Genomic DNA, 22,748 nt, shown 5'->3' with positions numbered 1-22,748 from the left:
GGACCACTGTAGCCTTAACATCTTGAGATAATGAACTTGATTTCTTGGAAAGCTTCTGGTAACTGATCTCCTATTTGTAACACCATTGCATAAAATTAGAAGTCTTAGGGTAGGGGAGATAGCATAATGATTACACACACACACACACACACAAAAAAAAAAAAAAAAAAAAAAAAAAAAGACTTATTTTTATTGTAATGAGGTGTGGAGGATTAAACCCAGAGTTTCATACACGAGCCATACCAATGAATCATGCTGCCTCCCTGGCCCAATTGTTTATTTTTATTCTTTATTCTGAGAGAGAGAGGGAGAGAGAGATCAAATACCACTCCACTATCCATTTTTCATTCTCATTGTGGATCAAACTCCCAGAGATCAAACCCAGGGCCTCATGCATGAAAGGTACTCAGAGCCACCCTCCCCATCACAGTCTGAAATGTAACTCTAGTCATTATTTGCAAAAATGAGCATTCTGGCTACACTCAGAATAAGTACGGTCCTGCCAGTGAAGCCATAGTTCTTTTTATAGAGATTGATAGTATAGACTTGGATCTGAGCATTACATGTAATTTAAACATACATACACGGGGGCTGGGTAGTGGTGCACCCAGTTAAATGTGCACGTTATCATGCTCAAGGACCCGGGTTTGAGCTCCTGCTTCCTGCCCGCAGGGGGGAAGCTTCATGAGCAGTGAAGCAAGTACTGCAGGTGTCTCTCTGTTTCTCTCCCTCTCTATCTCCTCCTCTCTCAATTTCTCTCTATCCTAGCAAATAAAGGAAAGAAAGGGGGTGGGAAACCTTTGGGAACTGTGGACTCTTTGTGCAGGTGCCAAGCCCTAGCAAAAAACTTGGTGGCAAAAAAAGGGGGCAGGAGTGGGGGGGAATAAAGTAATATATGCACACAAGAGACCACACAGATACACCTGTGCATGTTTATATTCATTTTAAATATTTGATGCTCATGTACTAAAAGACATAAATGTACACTGATAACCCCTTAAGTCTCTAACACCTTCAATTCCCATCAATTTTATCCCCTCCCCCCAACACATTCTGTATGAAAATTGGCTCCCATTTACCAGGGTCAAATTCTACGTATCTGCTCAGTTCTAGTATGTCCAGAGTGTTCCAGGGCTGTTAATCCAGGCCTCTGTGAAATAAGAGTTGGTTATTTTACATTTTTGCTGTGGTTTTATACTGACAGGCATACAGTTCAAATATGATAGTCAGAAGTTGCTTTTTCTTTTTTTAAATTTTTTTAATATTTATTTTCCCTTTTGTTGCCCTTGTTTTTCATTGTTGTAGTTTTTGTTGTTATTGATGTCATCATTGTATAGGACAGAGAGAAATGAGGAGAGGAGGGGAAAACAGAGGAGGAGAGCAAGCTAGACACCTACAGACCTGCTTCGCTGTCTGTGAAGCGACTCCCCTGCAGGTGGGGAGCCCGGGGCTCAAACCGGGATCCTTACGCTGGTACTTGGGCTTTGCCCCACGTGCGCTTAACCCACTGCGCTACCGCCCGACTCCTGATACTCAGAAGTTTCTTGGACTAGTTCCCAGTCCAAACTTTCTGAGTTATTTTATTCGCTTAATATATATTAATATATTAAGCGAATAAAATATTAATATATTAATATTAATATACATATATTACTTAGCTGCTTCTGTTTGTATTCAAGCTGGGTTTATTGTCCTTGTATATATTATATTAATTATTTTTAAGAGTTTAGAATTGTGGTATGTATCCAAAAACCAAATCTTTTTTTTTTTTAATTGTTGTTGTTATTGATGTCGTCGTTGGATAGGACTGAGAGAAATGGAGAGAGGGGGAGAGAAAGACAGACACCTGCAGACCTGCTTCACCGCTTGTGAAGCGACTCCCCTGCAGGTGGGGAGCCGGAGGCTCGAACTGGGATCTTCACGCTGGTCCTTGCGCTTTGCGCCACCTGTGCTTAACCCGCTGCGCTACTGCCCGACTCCCTTCTTTCTTTTTCTTAGCCTAAAATGGTATACATCTATAGTTACTCTTTCATATTTTGCTAATCATAGAATCTTAAAGCTCTATCAGAACTTTTTGTTGTATTTTTAAGCTGAGTGTTTCCTCATTTTACTCCGTTTAGACTTTGGATCACCAGCAGTTTTTTACAGAAGAAGAACTGCAAGAATATGAAACTCTTCTCTCCTTACAAGAAAAACAACTAAAGAAAAAGGCAGAGGATCTTCAGAAACAAAAAGAAGAATTACAGCGTCAGCAGGATCAACTTGAAGCTCAGAAAAAGGAATATCATCAGGTTGTATTTTTTGTAAAAAAAAAAAAAAAAAGATTGTGGTTTTTCTACTTATTTATTTTTACCTGCGTACTGCTCAAGTCTAGATTATGATAGTGCTGGGAGTTGAACCTGGGACCAGTGGTGACTCAAGCATGAAAGGCTTTTTGCATTACTATCGTGCTGTGTCCCCAGCTCAGGCTGCAGCTGGGGCTTTGTGCCTGCACCGAGCGTGTGACCACTGCTCCCAGTGACCATTTTTTCCCCCTTTTGTTGCTCTTGTTGTTCCATCATTGTTGTGGTTACTATCGTTGTTGTTGCAGTCGTTGGATAGGACAGAGAGAAATGGAGAGAGGAGGGGAAGACAGAGAGGGGGAGAGAAAGACAGACACCTGCAGACCTGCTTCACCACCTGTGAAGCGACTCCCCTGCAGGTGGGGAGCCTTATGCGGGTCCTTGCGCTTTGCGCCACATGCACTTAACCCGCTGGCTACAGGCTGCAGCTTTTAAAAAGGACCCGAGGAGGTGTCTGGTGGTGGTGCACCTGTTGAGTGTGCAGCTTACTGTGTGAAAGGACCTGGGTTTGAATCCCCGCTCCCCACCCGTGAAGCAGGTCTGTTGGTGTCTTTCTCTTTCCCTCTCTATCTCCCTCTCCCTTTTTAATGTCTCTCTGTCATATGAACTAAAAATAGAAAAGAGGAAAAAATAAAAAGGAAAACTTGGCCACTGGGAGCAATGGATTTCTGGTGCCAGCACCGAGCCCCAGCATAACCCTGAAGTTGTGGGGGAAAATAAAAGGTTTTAGGCTCGGGAAGTGGCAGTGGATAAAGCTTTAAATCCTCAAGCCGGAGGTCAGGAGGTGGATCCCTTACAATATGTGCCAGAGTAATGTCTGTCCTCTCTTCTCTCTCTCTCATTAAATAATATTACAGTTTAAAACAAGAAGAAAGGGAGTCTGGTGGTAGCGCAGCGGGTTAAGTGCATGTGGCACAAAGTGCAAGGACCCATGTAAGGATCCTGGTTCGAGCCCCGTCTCCTCACCTGGGGAGTCGCTTCACAGGTGGTGAAGCAGGTCTGCAGGTGTCTGTCTTTCTCTCCCCCGTCTTCCCCTCCTCTCTCCATTTCTCTCTGTCCTATCCAACAACATCAATAACAACAGTAATTACAACAACAATAAAACAACAAGGGCAACAAAAAGGAAATAAATCTTTTTAAAAATCTTAAAAAAAAAAGACAAGAAGAAAAAGAACAGAATTTTAGACACTTTAATAAAAGCCTATAACTTTGTAATATAATATTTCAATGTACTATTAGCTATAGTACTTTATTTTTTTTTGTATTTTAGAAACTGCTTTATTAAATACGATCTCTTCTCTCCTCCCTCCCTCCCTCCCTCCCTCCCTCCCTCCCTCCCTCTCTTCCATCTTACCAGAGCGCTGCTCAGCTCTGGCTTACAGTGGTGCTTGGGACTGAACCTAGGACCTTTGGTGCCTCAGGCATGAAAGGCTTTTTACGTAACCACTATGCTATCTCCCCAGTCCCTATTAAATATACCCTAAGTTTTAGAGCTTGACCACTTCTTTTAAGAAGATAGCTTTTGGGAGTCGGGCTGTAGCGCAGCGGGTTAAGCACAGGTGGCGCAAAGCACAAGGACCGGCATAAGGATCCCGGTTCGAACCCCGGCTCCCCACCTGCAGGGGAGTCGCTTCACAGGCGGTGAAGCAGGTCTGCAGGTGTCTATCTTTCTCTCCCCCTCTCTGTCTTCCCCTCCTCTCTCTATTTCTCTCTGTCCTATCCAACAACGACAACAACAATAATAACTACAACAATAAAACAACAAGGGCAACAAAAGGGAATAAATAAACAAAATAAATATTAAAAAAAAAGAAGATAGCTTTTAGTTAGTTTGTTGTACTTTTCCAAAGGCCCACATATAAGAGATAATCACATGATATCAATACTTAAGATGTTCTTTCTCCATTCATCCACTAGATCATGAAGCAGATGAAACAGAAAAAATCACAAGAAGCTCCTCCATCAGGGCCAGGAGGAGAATTAAAGTTCCATCCACGTATGTAGTTGTGCTTGTCTATTTGTTTTTATTTATTTATTTACTTTAAAAAATATTTATTTATTTATTCTCTTTTGTTGCCCTTGTTTTATTGTTGTAGTTATTACTGATGTCGTTGTTGGATAGGACAGAGAGAAATGGAGAGAGGAGGGGAAGACAGAGAGGGGGAGAGAAAGACAGACACCTGCAGACCTGCTTCACCACCTGAGCTTAATCCACTGCGCTACCACCCGGCTCCCTATTTATTTTTTATTTGACTGGAACACTGCAGAGCCCTAGCTTGTGGTGGTGTCAGCACAATCCTGTTTATTTGATTCTTTAAGGAAATGAATGAGAAAATGGGGACGTGTATTCATTATAAACATTACTTTCTCTGTACTTGTGAAACACAGCAAATTACATTAAAGAAAAGTAAAAAGGCCTCCAAATCTTCCTACGTGAGTCCACTTCAGAAGTATATAATAGCTATTATTTATGATTAAGCGCTCTATTTCAACATTATTAATAGTTCTGATTACTGATATTATTAGAGAACACATTTTAAAACTGCAATCTATGATTAAGCAAATAAAAATTCAATTTATCTATCTGTATATACATATATATATATAAAGATCTGAATAATCTGAATAAAGATACCTTTAAAGTGAGACTTTTTTCTTTTTCTTTTTTAACAGAAACATAGAGTTTGAAGCCCACCAGAACTTGAAGAAAACAGTCAAGTGAATATCCACTTCATTTCCTTACCTTGCTTCTCTTTTTCTCTGCTCAGTAAATCTTTTAAAGCATATATAAATAAAGGAAGCTACGTTTGAAGTGAATCACCTCCTTCTGTATGGATTGAAGAACGAAGCAGGAAGAAAGCACATTTGGGACCTGCCTTCCTCTGTGTCCTTTGGTTATTTAAGCTGCCTCACACCAGTACCTGATGAAACCTCTCAGCACTATTTAAGTGAGAAAGCACTGTGTATTGCTTACAAATAAAGAAATCACCCTCACTTTCTCATAAGGATAGTTGTTATATTATGGGTACCTATCAGTCCTTCACTCAATGTAAGTCTTTTTGATGTTGCTAATTCTCCTGAGAAAGTTCATTGAAGTTCCCAGTATTTCCTGCTATCTTTGTCCTACTCTCAGCAACCTTACATGCTAGAAATTCTCCTACTGACTATAGAAGAGATACAGAGGGAGAGAGACAGAGAGACAGAGAGACACCTGCAGCCCTGCTTCACCACTTGCAAAGCTTTCCCCCTGCAGGTGGGGACAGGGGCTGGAACCTGGGTCCCTTTGCATTGTAACATGTGCACTGAACCAGGTGCGCCACCACCTGGCCCCTCAAGCCATTTTTCATTCATACATGTGGTTCAAAGCACAAGGACCAGCGTAAGGATCCAGGTTCAAGCCCCCGGCTCCCCACCTGCAGGGGAGTCGCTTCACAGGCGGTGAAGCAGGTCTGCAGTTGTCTGTCTTTCTCTCCCCCTCTGTCTTCCCCTCCTCTCTCCATTTCTCTCTGTCCTATCCAACAACAACATCAATAATAACAATAATAACTACAACAATAAAACAAGGGCAACAAAAGGGAGTAAATAAATAAATATAGAAAAGGGGAACAGAATGGCCTCCAGGAGCAGTGGATTCATGGTGCAGACACTGAGCCCCAGCAATAACCCTGGAGACAAAAAAAAAAAAAAAAAAAAAAGGACAACCTGCTTTTTAGTTGTAGCAACCAGAATATAAGGAGCCACCTCCTAAACTGACCGAAGGAACTGTACCCAGATAGCATGGTCTTTGAGTTACATGCAGTAGTGGGTGGAAAGAACCACAGCATGGCTGTGGGGTTAGAACCGTGGGCCCCACACGTGCAAGTCACAGGTGTGATTTCTTAGTTGCTAGATGGTCCTGTGATTCATGGCACATCCATCGGCGTGTCAAATTCTAATTGCCTCAAGGAAGCTGACTCAAACGGGAGGACAGGGCTTACATTCTTTTATTTCCTTTCTTTGGCTTTCCCTCTAGGAGGTTTTTTTTTTTTTTTTTTGGTCAATTTTCAGTTTTTTATTATTATTATTAGTGATTTAATAATGATTTACAAGATTGTAAGATAATGGGTACAATTCAAAACAGTTTCCATCACTCCCTCCCTGACACCTTCCCTTTTCTTTATTCCTCTGGAGTATAGACCAGAATTCATTTTGGGGTGCAGAAGGTGGGAATTCTGGCTTCTTTGACTGCTTGGCTATTAATTTTCAAGCACACACCTGAAAAGAAGAGCATAGGAAAGTGTGTCCTTCTTGGACGATGGACTGTTTTAGTGCTTCCCTGCCTTAATTTCCAGTTTTGGTAGTTGGGAAGTTGTTTTTAGATAGCTTATAGGCTGCTGTAGGCCAGCTTTGGGGGTTTTGATCATTTCTGCTTTTTGCAAAACAGTTCCTAAAATAACTTGATAAGTTTCTGGTCTGTTTTCTTCAGCTACTATACTACCATGAGTGGTCATAGTAAGAGATCTTGTCAAGACATTTTAAATAAAGAACCTCATCTTTGTGCAGGAGTAGATAGCAAAATGGTTATGTAACGAGACTTTCATGCCTGAGGCTCCAAAATCCCAGGTTAAATCCTCCCCGCACCACCATAAGCCAGAGCCGAGTAGTGCTCTGGTAAAAACAAACAAACAAACAACCCTCATCTTTCCTGGGGTCTTAAATGAGTGGTACCTACTTGGAACTGTTGTAAATGATGTCCAATTAAAATTATTTATCAAGGCACCCTCCTCCCATCTTTTATACCTGACGCAGAACTCTCGCCTCCACCCCTGGGCTGGGCTGCAGAGCTCACAATCTCCCCTAAATAAGGAAAAGGAGGAGGAGAGTCTGAGGGTCTCTGCTGGAGGATTAGCAAGCACTGCAAGGAGCTGACCTAGAGAACACAGCACTCCTGGCCACAGGGGGTCACAGATAACAATTTATAAAAAGAATTTTTGTACTAAACAGTTGTATTCATGTTCTTTTGAAGACCTAACCGTCTCTCACAGAGCCATTTAAAAATTTTAAGTCTATATAGTATGACATTAGATAACTTTGATCTTTTAAATTTATTTACGATGACCCATTAATTGGCAAAGAACTGTTGAAAGGAAAAGTTCTCGAAAAGGGCTTAGCAGCCTCTTAAGAATTTTATTTACAGATGTTTTAGTTTGGATTATGGCAGCAGTGGACTTTTTCAGTTCTTTAAGGTTCCAGATACGCCTCCTGTCAGGCGTTTGTCCATTTATTTATTTATTTATTTATTTATTTTTAAAAAATATTTATTCCTTGTTGTTGCCCTAGTCGTTTTATTGTTGTAGTTATTATTGTTGGATAGGACAGAGAGAAATGGAGAGAGGAGGGGAAGACAGAGAGGGGGAGAGAAAGATAGACACCTGCAGACCTGCTTCACCGCCTGTGAAGCGACTCCCCTGCAGGTGGGGAGCTGGGGGCTCGAACCGGGATCTTTATGCTGGTCCTTGTGCTTTGGGCCACATGCGCTTAACCCACTGCGCCATCGCCCGACTCCCTGTCCATTTATTTTGTAGACAGTAATTTTCAGCATTGCATATTCTTCTACCTCTCTGCAGATTTGTTGACTTTTCTCCAAAGTCATATCTCTCATAGGACTTTGCTGGAACAGGCAAGAAGCAGAGGATGTTCTGCTAACATTCTGAAGTTCTACTGCCATTTTCTCTGCTAGCTTTTTATTTTTCTTGGAGTCTCCTTATCCAAAGTCCTAACTCATCACCTCGGCCAGCTCCACATGTAAAAACCTTTTACTCACTGCACTTTACTTGTAGCTAACAAAATCTGTATAGGTCGATATTCTTTAAAAAATTTTTAAAAAAAATATTTATTCCCTTTTGTTGCCCTTTTTATTGTTATAGTTATTATTATTGTCATCATCACTGTTGGATAGGACAGAGAGAAATGGAGAGAGGAGGAGGGAAAGACAGACACCTGCAGACCTGCTTCATGGCTTGTGAAGCGATTCCCCTGCAGTGGCGAGCCGGGGGCTCAAACTGGGATCCTTACACCCGTCCTTGCGCTTTGCACCACCTGCGCTTACCCTGCTGCGCTACTGCCCGACTGCTGATATTCTTTTTTTTTAAATTTCTTTATTGGGGTTTAATGTTTTACATTTGACAGTAATTACAATAGTTTGTACATAACATATCTCAGTTTTCCACGTAACAATACAACCCCCACTAGGTCATAGGTCAATATTCTTGATTGTAGATAGTAACATACTCCAAAGTTACTAAACAAGATGGGATTAGTTAAGGGGTCTGGATAGCTTACAGAGCTTTTGGGCACGCAGAAGAAACAGAACCTACAGTCAAGAAATTGCCTGCAGCATCAGGGGCCAAGAAACTGGCCGCTGCAGAAACCTAGCACTGCTTTGTGTAGGTCCCAGTAGATACCTGCTTCTTGCTGGCTTTGAAAGTGACTGGGATCCATGTGGATTCAGTCGGCTAGGAAGGATCATCAGTTTCCCCAATAAATGGGTACTCACGGGATGCACCACGGGAAGGTCGATCCAATGCACCTCCTGTATCTCCAAACTCAGTGGCCAGTCACCTAACTCAAGTTGGACGTGCTAAGATTGACCCAGTCTGGAAAAGAGAAATTTCCCATGAGTAGTCATCCCACTTCCGTTTATCTTGTCCATCTCCAAAACTCTCTCCCTTTACACTGTCTGAACTGGAAGACGCTTTGAAGAGGGTTAAACTGGGAACAGCTGCTGGCTATGATAACATCACCCCAGAACTCATTCTTAACTTGGGCCCCGCTGCAAAGAAGTGGCTCACTACATTCCTGTCCCACATCTTGGAATCCGAATCTATGCCCAAAATTTGGCGTCGTGCAAAGATAATAGCAGTTTTGAAACCAAAGAAAAACCCAACACTGGCCGCCAGCTATAGACCAATTTCTCTCCTCTCCTCTCCGTGTGTTACAAACTCCTTGAGAGGCTGCTTCTGCCACGTATTTCTCCTCTTACAGAGAAATTCCTATCACCCACCCAAGCTGGTTTCCGCCCAGGAAGATCTACCTGCGAACAAGCCCTGGTCCTCTCAACTTACATTGAAAATGGATTCCAGAAGAATTTAAAGACGGGTGCTGTCTTTGTTGATCTCACAGCAGCCTATGACACGGTCTGGCACTGTGGTCTCCTAGTCAAGATCTCAAGATGCCTGCCTCCATGGGTGGCCAACACTAGATCGTTTCTTCTCCAAAACAGAAGATTCCGGGTGCATCTGGGTGACAAGTCTAGCAGATGGAGACTTGTCTCAAGTGGCCTCCCCCAGGGCTCTGTTCTGGCTCCTACGCTATTTAATATTTACATCAATGACCTCCCAGAAACTTCTTCAAGGAAGTTCATCTACGCCGATGACATCTGCTGTGCAACTCAGGCATCCAAGTTTGACATCCTTGAGGAAACACTCACGAAAGACATGTCTCTGATATCTGATTACTGTAAAAAATGGCGACTAATCCCTAGCACTGCAAAAACGGTATCATCTGTTCTCCATCTACACCATGCCTCGGCAGCTCGCGTGAGCTTAATGTGCAGCTTGGCGATACGAGAATCCGGCATGAAGCCCAGCCAGTCTATCTTGGCGTTACTCTTGATCGCACTCTGTCATTTCACGAACATCTCATAAAAACTGCAGCAAAGGTGGGCGCGAGGAATCACATCATTGCAAGACTGGCCAGCTCCTCATGGGGCGCGAGCGCTTCCACACTACGATCATCATCTCTGGCATTATGCTATTCCACTGCAGAATACTGTGCCCCAGTATGGTTCCGTAGCCCCCATGTCCACTTGGTCGATTCCAAATTATATTCCTCCATGAGGATAATTTCTGGAACCATCCGTTCCACCCCGGTTCCATGGCTGCCAGTTCTTAGCAACATCACCCCGCCAGATATTCGTCGGGATGCGGCATCATCTAAGTTCATTTCCCACGTCTACGCTCGATCGGACCTGCCAATATACGCGGATATCTTTGCCCACCCTGTCCAACACTTGACGTCTCGTCACCCAATCTGGTCCCCTACACCTACACTGAACTTCTCTGTTCCAGACTCTTGGAAACAGAGTTGGCAGTCAGCTGAGGTAAAGAACAAACACCTCATCACAGACCCCTGCAAGCGTCAACCCGGCTTTGACCTAGCACGTTATGATTGGGCCCTCCTCAATCGCTATCGAACAGGCCATGGCTGGTGCGCCGCTATGTTCCATCGCTGGGGAGCCAGAGACGACCCGAACTGCCCCTGCGGCTCCAGACAGACTATGACCCACATAGTCAACGACTGCCACCTCTCCAGATTCAAAGGAGGTCTCGAAACTTGACATCAGGCTCAACCTGACGCTGTTGACTGGCTATGGAAGAAGGGCAAACGCTAGAAGAAGTAGATACCTCATGTTCTTTCTTCCCATGTGACTTGCTTCTGTATAAGAGTCTCAAGGAAGAGCACTGGGCCAATTATCAGAAACCTTGGCTGCAGGGGAGGTTCAGGAATAATACTTAACTTTTGAACCTCTGCAGTAAGAGAATGCTTTTGCAGCAGTGAGTGAGGCTTGAACCCCATCCTTGAGCATGACAATGTATGCATTCTACTGCACCACAGCCCAGTCTCAACCCCCCTCTCCTTTTTCTAAAGTGTTTTTATTTTCCCTCTGTAACATGTGAAGTCTGTTTCTTAGGATTTAACATGTTCCAAAAGCAATCAGAACCGTGCCTCTTGGAGCACTCTCAGTTTATCATCCCAGTTGGCAGTAAATCACTCTCTCCCTTTCCAGGAGTCCTCTGAAAAGAGGTGCTGGTAGGCGGGGAGGCCAGCCATGGGAGTCATGGAGGGCTACACCTCTTTCCGTGGGCACCAGGATCTCTCTCCCAAGTGATTCAGCACCCCTCATGGAGCTCCCCCAGATCACAGCTCTGGCCCCCTGGCGGCTGCTTCTTGCCTCCATAAAAGTATCAGAACGCCTTCTTGGCATCCTGACACTCAAAGTTGACTCAAAACTTTGCGCACAGGCAGCACTTCTGGTCCAGTTCAGGCCAGCTGTCCAGGAGAGCTATTTTGTTAGCCCTTGGCACCTTGTAGTTCCGTTTCCAGACCTAAAATTGAAAAAGCCTTCATAAGCGGCGCAAGGGTCCGAGTACCAGCCCCCGTCCCCCCACCTTGCAAGGGGCGCTTCCTAAGCGGTGAAGCAGGTCTGAAGCTCTTTTTCTCTCCCTATCTTACCCTCCCCTCTCAATTTTTCTCTGTTCTATCCAGAAAAATGTAAAAAAAAAAGTCACATAGTCATTCCCGGGGCTCACCCGGTGAGAGAGCTGCATTACTCCTGGACCCCACCCACCCTAGCCTGTGCCCTTAAACCCGGCGTGGTGCCTGGCAACCTGTGCCCTATGAGGGCTCCCTTTCTTTTTCTAACAGTAAGACTGGCTGTGCAGAGATCACGAGAGCGGGCCAGGGGCGGGGACTGCATTTTCGTATGGGGGCGGGCGCAGACGCAGAGAGCTGCTGCGGTGGTCCTGATAGCGGCATCAGAGCTCGTCCAGTGTGAAAGGGAGAAAGTAAAACCACTTTGCAGAACGGAGTTCCGATGAGTTGGCAATGACCCAAGCTTTGCCAGTCCTCCGGGAGCTCGTCCTCTGCAGACGCCCGGAGTGTGGAGCTGGACCGCGGAGCTGACCCGCATGGCCGGGGTCGCGCCGGGGGCACTTGCAGGCCTGGCCTGGGTGCTTTGGATCTGGCTGCCCCACCAAGGTAGGAGCGGGTTGGGGGATGAGAAGAGGACTCCAGCCTCGCCCTGTTTGGTTCTGTCGCGCCCGCGGCCTTCCTGCGGCACCCAGTCCACAGGGACTGCTTATTCTCCGGTGTGCAATCGGATGCACTTTTTGTAGAGCTGGCACCTTTGTGGGGTCCGAGACAGGGGTCCTCCTTTAAATTAGAGGGCGAGAGCCTTTTGCAAGCTCCTTGCATCAGCGTGGAGAGGTGTGTGCACCGGAGGTGGGCGCTCCCCGGGGAGGACGCCTGCGCAGGGGGAGGAGCCGGGGCCTGGCGATTCCCCACGTGGTGGGCCGGCCCAGCTGGCAGAGTTTCGGGATGATTCTGCCCTAGTGGGGACCTTGGTGTGCTCGTTTTCACGTTGGGAGTGTGAGAGATGGTTAGGTCTTCTCTTCAAAAGAACATGAATACAATTGTTTAGTATGAAAATTCTTTTTTCTTTTAAATGTCTTTTAAAAAAATAGTTATTCCCTTTTGTTGTTCTATTGTTGTAGTTATTGTTGTTATTGATGTCGTCATTGTGGGATAGGACAGAGAGAAATGGAGAGAGGAGGGGAAGACAGAGAGGGGGAGAGAAAGACAGACACCTGCAGACCTGCTTCACCGCCTGTGATGTGACTCCCCTGCAGGTGGGGAGCCGGGGGCTGGAACCGGGATCCTTATGCTGGTCCTTCTTAACCCACTGCGCTACCACCCGATTCCCACAAAAATTCTTTTTATCAGTTGTTATCTATGACCACCTGTGGGCAGTAGTTTTGTATTCTTTAGGTCAGCTCCTTGCAGTGCTTGCTAATCTTCCAGCAGAGACCCTCAGAGTCTCTTCCTCCATTACTTCTTTAGGCAGGGGGGAGATTGTGGGCTCCGAAGCCCAGCCCAGGGGTGGAGGAGACAGTTTTGCATCAGGTATAAAAGATGGAAGGAGGGTGAAGGGGGCGCGCTGCTGCCTGAAGGCCACTGTTGGCAGCAGGCCCTTTTGCAAAAGAATAAATGCCTTGCTTCAACTCCTTATTTTTTGCCTTGATACGTAATTTTAATTGGACGTCATTTACAACAGGAGGAATTCTTCTTTGGCAGGATCTTTGAAAGCTTAGTGTGCCAAGAGGAAAAACCATGTCCATCCATCAGCTGGTTGGCACATCTGAGAACTCCCTGGTGCTGTTTGCCTTTGATCTTAACGTCCTACTGTGTGCTTGGGTTTTATTTTTAAGTATTTGTCTTTACTTTTTAATAAGATTTATTAACTTTATGTGATAGAACAGAAAGAAGTTGAGAGGGAGGAGGAGATAGGGAGAGAGACAGACCTGTAGTCCTGCTTCACCATTTGTGAAGTTTTCCCCTGCAGGCGGGGACTGGGGACTTGAACCTGAGTCCTTGTGCGTGGTAATACGTGCACTTAACGAGGTGTGTCGCCACCGGGCGCTAAGTATTTAATGTATTATTTTTTTGTTCAGCCAGGTCCTCAGGAGTGCTGAATTCTACTATTCTCAGATGGGTTTCTCCTCCACACCCCTCTCCCCCCCACACACTAGGTTTATTGGTAGGGATCACTACCTACACGGCTACTGTTCCCTGTGGCCATTTTTTTCCTCCTTGTCCTATAGACAGAGAAAGACTAGACACCTAAACACGGGTCCACCGCTGGTGGAGCCTGCCCCCTGCAGGCGTACCCATGTGGTGATCCAGGGCTGGTACCTACGGTTGCTGGGTAACATGCACTCTGCCTCTTGCCAGGTGAACCACCTGCCGGCCTCTCCAGAGTTTTGATTCAGAGATAGAAGGGAGAGATGTCACCAGAGCTCAAGAGCTGTACCCCTGCTCCCACTCCCACTCCCCCCACTTTGACACTCCCATGTACTGACAGAACTCAAACCTGGGCTGGGGTCATGACAAGGCAGCCACTCTACCCGGTGAGCTATTACATTGCCCCCTATTTACTTTTAAAATACTAACTCCCCCCTCTTTTTCTCATGTTACAATACAGAGGAGCCAGGTTTGAGTCCCTAGTTCCCGCCTGTAGGGAATAGCTTTGCAGGTGGTAAAGCAGTGTTGAGGTGTCTTTCTCCTTGTCTTCAGCTCTTCCCTCTCAATTTCTCTGTCTCTTATTAAACAAATTAAAAAAAATTTAATAAAGTCTTTCATGCCCGAGGTTCTGAGGTCCCAGGTTCAATTCTCAGCACCACCGTAAACCAGAGTGGGGCAAATAAAAATAAGAGATTCCTTATATATATATATATATATATATATATATATATATATATATATATATTGTGGATGGAATAATTAAAATTAATTTTTACAAAGTTATGGTGTCTGTCTACACCTAGACTTAGAAGTAACAAAAAATAATCCAAATGTTTCCAAAGAAAGAGTAATAGAAAATAAATTTGAGGGGCTGGGTGGTTGCACACCTATTTGATTGCACATGTTACAATCTGCAAGGTCCTGGGTTCAAGCCCTCAGTCCCCACCTGCAAGTGGAAAGCTTCACAAGTGGTGAAGCATGCTGCAGGTGTTTCTCTGCCTCTCTCCCTATCTCCCCCTTTCTCTCAGTTTCTGGCTCTCTCTATCCAATAAGTAAAGATAATAGAAATATTTAAAGGAAAATACATTTGGTAGCATGAGGTCCAGTGTAGCTTTTTGCTGTCTGCCAGTCACACTTGGCCAATATATTGATACACATTATTCATGGCCTGAAAACAAGTATCTTACTATCATCTATACAACACAGACCACACGAGAGAACATAGAAAGACAACTGTTACCAAGTCTCACTTGTCAATAATATCTTTTTTTTTTTTTTCCTCCAGGGTTATTGCTGGAGCTCAGTGCCTGCACCATGAATCCACTGCTCCTGGAGGCTATTTTTCCCTTTTTGTTGCCCCCCCCCTTAATCGTAGTTATGGTTATTATTATTGTCATTGATGTCGTTGTTGGATAGGACAGAGAGAAATGGAGAGAGGAGGGGAAGACAGAGAGAGAGGGGAGAGAAAGATAGACACCTGCAGACCTGCTTCACCGCCTGTGAAGCGACTCCCCTGCAGGTGGGGAGCCAGAGGCTCCACCAGGATCCTGATCCTTGCGTCAGTCTTTGTGCTTCAGGCCATGTGCGCTTAACCCGCTGCTACCGCCCGGCCGCCTCAACAGTGTCTTAAAGGAGAGTTGAAACCAAAATCTCAAGACAGATTGAAAGTTAAAGTGAGAGTTTTTGACAGTAAAGTTATGTCTTTGGGAGGAAATAGACTCTGGGTTCACCAAGGAGGTCATCCAGACTCTTTCCTTTTCCACAAAGGGTTACATTGCTCAGCTCTGGCTTGTGGTGGTGCTGGGGATTGAACCTGGGAACTCAGAGCCTCAGACATAAAAAAGTCTTTTGCAGAACCATAATGCTGTCTCTTCAGCTATGGTTATCATTGAGACTTGGTGCCGGCACTGCTCCTGGTGGCCATTTTTCACTTTTATTGGATAGGACAGAAAAATTGAGAGAGGAGGGGAGACTAGAGAGGGGGAGAGAAACAGGCACCTTCAGACCTGCTTCACCACTTGTGAAGTGAAACCCCTGCAGGTGGGGAGTGGGGGTGGCAGTGGCGGGGGGCTAAAACCTGCTTAAGTGCTACTTAGCCCAGCCCCTGGCCTGGTCTGCTTTATTTATTTATTTTTACTTAAATTAATGGTTTACAATCAACAATAAAATACAATAGTTGATACATGTGTAACATTTTTCAGTTTTCCGCATAACAATTCCACCCCCACTAGGTCCTCTGCCATCATGTTCCAGGACCTGAGTCCTTCCCCCCAACCCCAGAGTCTTTTACTTTGGTGCAATACACCAGCTGGTTTGCTTTTTTTTTAATTAAAAAATTAAAAAAAAATTTAAATATTTATTTATTCCCTTTTTGTTGCCCTTGTTGTTTTGCTGTTGTAATTATTAATGTCATTGTTGTTGGACAGAGAGAAATGGAGAGGGGAGGGGAAGACAGAGAGGGGGAGAGAAAGACAGACACCTGCAGACCTGCTTCACCACCTGTGAAGCGACTCCCCTGCAGGTGGGGAGCCGGGGGTTCCAACTGGGACCCTTATTCCGATCCTTGTGCTTGGCGCCACGTGCGCTTAACCCGCTGCGCTACCGCCCGACTCCCTGGTTTGCTTTTTGTAAGAGTCTCCCATAACGGATTTCTCCTATACCACAGGTTGTTTTCTGAAACTTCAGATGGCAGGGAGAACTCAGCTGGTCTATCTGAATCACAATGTGACCATTTTCTGCAAAGTCCCTGGTTCTCCACACTTGGACATCACTACTGTGGGTATAACCTGGTTCCGGAAGAGTGATAAAGAAGAGATAAAATTGTTTGAGTATTTTGGAAACCACCAACAGGCGTTCTGACCTGGAGCCATTGTTTCCCCAAGGAGGCTGGAGAGAGGGGATGCGTCACTGCAGCTGCCCAGGGTTCAGCTGATGGAAGCAGGAGAATACTGGTGTGAGCTGGTGGTCACTCCTCAGAAGGCAAAGGGCTGGGTCTTGCTAGAGGTTATAGGTAAGTGCCATGGGGTAGTTCCTGTGGTTCCCCTGGTGCTGGGGCTTAGTGTGGAGCCAAGGTCTAGAGCACGGTCATAGGTCAGTCATGGGTTTGTGTCTTAGGCTTCTGCGAACAGCTGAAAACTAAGTTATCAGCCACGCTGAATCTCATTCCCTTCTCTCTTTCTCCCTCTCTTATTTATTTATTTATATATATATTTCCTTCTTGTTGCCCTTGTTTTATTGTTGTTGTAATTATTATTGTTGTTGATGTCATCGTTGTTGGATAGGACAGAGAGGAGGGGAAGACAGAGAAGGAGAGAGAAAGACAGACACCTGCAGACCTGCTTCACCGCTTGTGAAGCGACTCCCCTGCAGGTGGGGAGCCGGGGGCTCGAACCGGGATCCTTTTGCCGGCCCTTGTGCTTTGCGCCACGTGCGCTTAACCCTTTTAAAAATATTTTTATTTACTTATTATTGGATAGAGGCAGAGAGAAATTAAGAGGGGAGAAGGAGATAGGGAGGGAGAGAGACAGACTTCTGCAGCCCAGCTTCACCACTCCTGAAGCTTTCCTCCTGCAGGTGGGACCATTCCCTTTTCTCTAAATAGTATCTACCCAAGAGACTTAATTGTGGGAGAGTCTATGAGAAATGTCAGTGAGATCCTTAGCATAGTCTTTTGCTCACTGAGGGGCTCAGTAAAATCTAGACATAGTGATGGTGACATCATTGACCTATTCCAGTGAAGCCTTGCTGCTTCTGAAGGGAGTGAAGGGGCCTTTCATCTCCCATCTTTAGACCTGAATTTTCCCTTTTATAAAATGGGAGTGGGGTGGGACTGGTGGTGGCGCAGCTGCTTGAGTGCATATATTACAAAGCCCTCAGTCACTACCTGCAGGGGGAAAGCTTCACAAGTGGTGAAGCAGGGCTGCAGGTGTCTCTCTGTCTTTCACCCTCTCTACCTCCCCCTTCCTCTCAATTTCTGGCTGTCTTTATCCAATAAATAAAGGCAATAAAAATGTTAAAAACAAGCAAAATGGGGGTGGGGGTGGGGACAAGATCATCCCTGCCTCAGTGTTCTCAGTGCGGCACCACATAGTGTGTGGCAAAGCTTGGCTGAGTGCTGCCACTGTGACAGCAGCAGTGTGCTCCAAACACCTCTTTCCTCCATTGTAAAGGACATTGGCAGTACATGAGTGGTTGCTGAGGGCTGATGTGAACTGCCCTACAGACTAGGATTGCCGTGACAGACTAGCGCTGACCAGGTAGCCTAAGTGACAGCAAATGTTTGATTTTCACAGTTCTAGAGTCTGCAGGTCAGAGAGCACAGTGTCAGTGGGACTGTTTTTTCTTTGTGTGACCTTGTGTGACTTACAGATCTTACCTATGTGTCTCCATCTGGTCTTCCCCGTGCATGTGTGTGTGTGTGTGTGTGTGTGTTGTACTGATCTCTTATAAATATGCCAATGATGTTGATCAGGGCCCACTAATGAGTAATTTTAACACTGTTATTATTATTATTTATTATTGCCAGAGCATGGCTCAGTTCTAGCTTAAATTGGTGCCAGGGGTTAAACATGGGCCTTTGGTACCTCAAGCCTGGAAATCTGCTGTATAAACCACTGTGCTATCTCCCTGGCCCAACCTAATTATCTCAACAAAGATCTGCGTCCAGATTACATCTCTAGTCTAACAGACTGAGAATAGAGACTTGAACACACACATTTGCAGAACTCTAACCTAGCATGTACAAGGGCAGCATCCCTGAGCCCTCGGCACTGTCTTTCAGGCTTTGGATATGGACAAGGCTGCACGTGTTGATTTGGAGGTGGGGTGGGGACGTATATTAGTTAGGATTTATTTCTTCTATAGCTGTTTGGAAGCCCCCCCAAATGTTTTTTTTTAGAATTGATGAGTTGATTAAAAATTTATTATTATTTTTTAATTTTTTATACTTATTTATTTATTTATTTTCCCTTTTGTTGCCCTTGTTTTTCATTGTTGCTATAGTTATTATTGTTGTTGTTCTTGGATAGGACAGAGAGAAATGGAGAGAGGAGGGGAAGACAGAGGGGGAGAGAAAGATAGACACCTGCAGACCTGCTTCACCACCTGTGAAGTGACTTCCCTGCAGGTGGGGAGCCGGGGGCTCGAACTGGGATCCTTCTGCCGGTCCTTGTGCTTTGTGCCACGTGCACTTAACCTATTGCACTACCACCCGACTCCCAAAAATTTATTATTATTATTATTATCTTTATTGGATAGAGACAGCCAGAATCAAGAAGGTAGGGGAGATAGAGAGGGAGAGAGACAGAGACACCTGCTGCCCTGCTTTGCCATTCGCAAAGTTTTCCCCCTGCAGGTGGGGGCTGGGGGTTCGAACCTGGGTCCTTGAGCATTGCAACATGTGCACTCAACCAGGTGAGCCACCACCTGCTCCCTTGATACGTTAATTTTTTAAAGAACATTTATACATTCACAGACAAATCGCAAATATTGAGTAGAGTTTCCATATTATTCTCATCTCCATGCACTGACTTATTTTTTATTAGTGATTTAATATTGATTTACAAAATTATAAGACAATAAGGGTATAATTGCATATGTCCCCACCACCAGAGTCTGTGTCCCCACCCCCTCCTCTGGAAACTGCAGCAGTTCTCCCAAGGTCACAGATATGGGTTGACTTTCTGATTATAACGATCTCTCTGTATAACTATGTATCACTGTGTTTCTTAATTTAACTTAATCTTTGGATTTACAAAATTGTAACAGGGGAACAAGTCCACACTGTCCCCACCACCAGAGTTCTGTGTCCCCATTCCCTCCACTGGAAATGGCAGTGTTTCTACCAAGGTCACAGATATGGGCTGATTCTATAACTATCTACCAACGCACACACACTTTTTTCCCCCTCATTCCTCTCTCTCTCTCTTTAATCAGAGCACTGTTCAGCTCTGGTTTATGGTGGTATGGGGGACTGAATTTGGGACTCTGGAGCCTCAGCAAGTGTCTCTTTGCAAAACCATTATGCTGTTTACCTCCACCCTTGCCCATGTTTTTCAACAGTCCTGCCTTCACTTCCTTTTTAAGATACCCATATACATACCACTACATCCGGGTGTCTTTCCTTTTTTCCACTTCTCTCTCATATAAGAGAAACAATGCCTGGCTTCTTCTCATGTTTTCCTTGATTAATTAAAATAATTAATTTTTGCTGGGGCGTCATGTCTGTATGACAGCACAGCCCTAGGCAGACTGTTCTCCTCTTCCTCATTCTCCTTCCTTATTCAAGATAGAGTGTTAGAGACAAAAGGGAGAGAGAGACACCTGCAGCCCTGCTTCACCATTCAGAGAGAGAGAGAGAGAGAGAGAGAGAGGGAGAGAGAGAGAGAGAGAGAGAGAGAGAGACTTCAAGACCATAGCACCACTCCACTTCTCATGAAACCGCCTATTTCTGTGATGCTTTCTTGGGGTGGCCTGGGGTTCCAGTCAGTTCCCTGTGATGATAAAAGATGCACCAGATGAACTCTATCCCAGCCCCTCCATCCATTGTTCTCCTTGTGAGTAGAAGCTTAAGCTGGCATGAATAATAGTTACAGTTAATGAACTAGGATTGATACATTCTTATTAAGGTTCAGAGTTCATTCAGAAGTCCTTAGATGTTACTCATGTCCTTTTTCTGTCCCAAGAACTTGCCTGGGACATCATCCTGCTTTACTTTGTGGTCAGCTGTCCTTAGGCTCCTCCAGACGGACCACTTCGCAGACTTTCTTCATTTTTGATACCCTGGACAGTTCCAAGGAGTAATGATCAGCTATATTGTGGGATGCAGTTCTCCTGGAACTTATAGTTAAAAAACAATTTTTGGGGGGCGGGGGTAAATAGCTCATGCCTGAGGCTCTGAAGTCCCAGGTTCAGTCCCCCGTCCCACCATAAACCAGAGCTGAGCAGTGCTCTGGTAAAACAAAAAAAATTAAAATACATAAATAAATAATTTTTTAATTGTTTTTATTTATTTGATAGAGACAACCAGATATCAAAAGGGAATGAGGGGGACAGAGAGGAAGAGAAACAGAGACACCTGTAGCACTGCTTCACTACTCGTGAAGCTTTCCCCCTGCAGGTGGGGACTGGGGACTCGGACCTGGTGCTTGAACCCGGATCTTTGCACAGGTCCTTGTGCTTCATACTATGTGCACTCAACTAGGTGTGCCACCGCCCTGCCCACTTCTCTCTGCCTCTATGAAAAATAAATATTTTTATGACACAAGTAGCTTCCTGAACTTGCTGAGTGCTGAGCCCCAGCATATGCAGCTTCCCACAATCCCCCTCCCCTCTGGCGCTGACAGCAGCACATCCAAAAGGCTCAGCCTCATCACCCGCATTTGCCTTTCCTGAAGGTCTGTCATGGGTCAGACTTGTGACAACAGTCAGCTAGTTCTCACCTGCACTCAAGGTGTGACTTCTCTGTCCTGCCAGCTTCCCCGCTTAGCAGCCTGTTTCCAGTGCAAACTGTGGTGACAGAACGTAAGGACACATATATTTTGTGTACAGTGAGTTGCTTCTACCCAGAGGACATTAACATAACATGGAACAAGTGGACCCAGAAAGGATCCCAGCACCTAGAGTTTTCTGACCACGTCATCTCTGGCCCCACTGTGGAGAACAAGGACGGCACATTCAACGTCACCAGCAGCCTGAAGCTGCAGCCTTCACTGGAAGACAACATGACTGTCTACCAGTGTGTCATTGGTCACACCTCTTTGCACTCCTCCCAGAAGTTCAACTTCACCCTGATTGTGCTGGGTAAGCTTCCTCCAGGGCTCTTACTCTGTTCTTAGCTGACTGACGGGGCGAAACATAAAACTACGGCTTCTGGGTGCCGCAAGGAGAGATGGAGCTTAGCTTCTCAATAGAGGAAGTTTGGGGGGAGATGCCTACATTTAATTGTGGCAGTCTGAAGTGACATAGAGGATGTGAGGCATGTATTGTCTAATATTGTAGCATTTTCGTGGCAGGCTGAAAACACCGTTGTATGATCGTAAAGGAGAAAGCCGAGAAGTGTGGCAGAGTCGGTGGTTCTGCTTCTTCAAAAAAAAAATATTTATTATTGCATAGAATTAGAGAGAAATTGAGAGGGGATGGGGAGGTAGAGAGGGAAAGACAGAAAGTCACCTGCAGCCCTGCTTCACCACTTGTGAAACTTTCCTCCTGCGGGTGGGGACCAGGGCCTTGAATCCGGGATCTTGTGCGTTGTAATGTGCACACGTAACCAGGTTGCACCAGCACCTGGCCCCCAGTTCTGTTTCTGACAGAGAAAAAGTGCCACACAACCACAGAGTCCTAATAGTGGTGGCATTCTTTCTTTGGCTTCTAGCCAGTAAGTTCTCTTTGAATATTCTCTTCTTTCTCTCTGCAGAACATGAGAAGACAACTTCACATTACACTGTCGGAGCTGTCAGTGTAATTGTGCTGTTTTTACTTCTGTTATGCTGCTTTTTATGGAACAGGTAAGGGGTCTCACAGCAAAGTTCAGCCTTGTGCTATGAAGTTGACTTCAGAAGCTCAGGGGTCAAAGGCAGTGGATGATGTTGGGGAGTTCTCAGTATACTGTGCCTTTGTGGGGTGTCACTTTTCCTGATGATGTGTAGGGAGATGCTGTCTGTCTCTTTATGACAGGCGTACTGTGAATGGACTCGACCTTTAGTTCAGACCAAGCCATAGAATCATATATAGGCTGCATTGTCTCACATGTAGAAACAGATCACTGTCTGGCCAGGTGGTGGTACACCTGGTTGAGTGCACATGTTACAGGGCTCCAGGACCTTGGCTCAAGCCAGCTCCATTCCCACCTAGAGGGGGCAAGCTTCACAAGTGGTGAAGTAGTGCTGCAGGTGTCTAGCTTTCTCTCTCTCTCCATATTTCCCCCTTCCTCTCAATTTCTCTCTGTCTTATCAAATATAAGAAAAAAATTTAAAAATTATTAAAAATAGGGGTCCAGGTGGTGGCACACCTGATTGGGAGCACATGTTATAATGCACAAGGACCCAGGTTCAAGCCCCTGGATCCCCA

The 22,748-nt window shown here is 45.2% G+C and overlaps 2 protein-coding genes across 8 annotated transcripts in view; both read left to right on the top strand.

Moving 5' to 3' along the window:
• Positions 1-5,347, top strand: part of NUCB2 (nucleobindin 2) — a 42,510-nt gene extending 37,163 nt beyond the window's left edge. For 4 of the 7 annotated variants that reach the window (XM_060177081.1, XM_060177080.1, XM_060177084.1 and 1 more), the window contains 3 exons: positions 2,121-2,291; positions 4,260-4,338; positions 5,016-5,347. In XM_060177081.1, the coding sequence (XP_060033064.1) occupies positions 2,121-2,291; positions 4,260-4,338; positions 5,016-5,023 (258 nt within the window). In that variant the 3' untranslated portion in view covers positions 5,024-5,347. Of the gene's footprint in view, positions 1-2,120; positions 2,292-4,259; positions 4,347-5,015 lie in introns of those variants that run through there. The other 3 variants (XM_060177085.1, XM_060177082.1, XM_060177083.1) reach the window with 2 other exon arrangements.
• A 6,586-nt stretch (positions 5,348-11,933) lies between these two features.
• NCR3LG1 (natural killer cell cytotoxicity receptor 3 ligand 1) lies at positions 11,934-22,255 on the top strand. Its single transcript, XM_060177521.1, is given in 4 exon segments — positions 11,934-12,140; positions 16,348-16,692; positions 21,156-21,482; positions 22,096-22,255. Coding segments are annotated over 4 exon segments (837 nt in total). The 5' UTR covers positions 11,934-12,070; the 3' UTR covers positions 22,191-22,255.
• Positions 22,256-22,748: the final 493 nt, after the last annotated feature.

The sequence above is a fragment of the Erinaceus europaeus genome, chromosome 17, assembly GCF_950295315.1.
Source record: "Erinaceus europaeus chromosome 17, mEriEur2.1, whole genome shotgun sequence".
Taxonomy (NCBI): domain Eukaryota; kingdom Metazoa; phylum Chordata; class Mammalia; order Eulipotyphla; family Erinaceidae; genus Erinaceus; species Erinaceus europaeus.
This window is presented reverse-complemented; position numbering and strand designations above follow the sequence as displayed.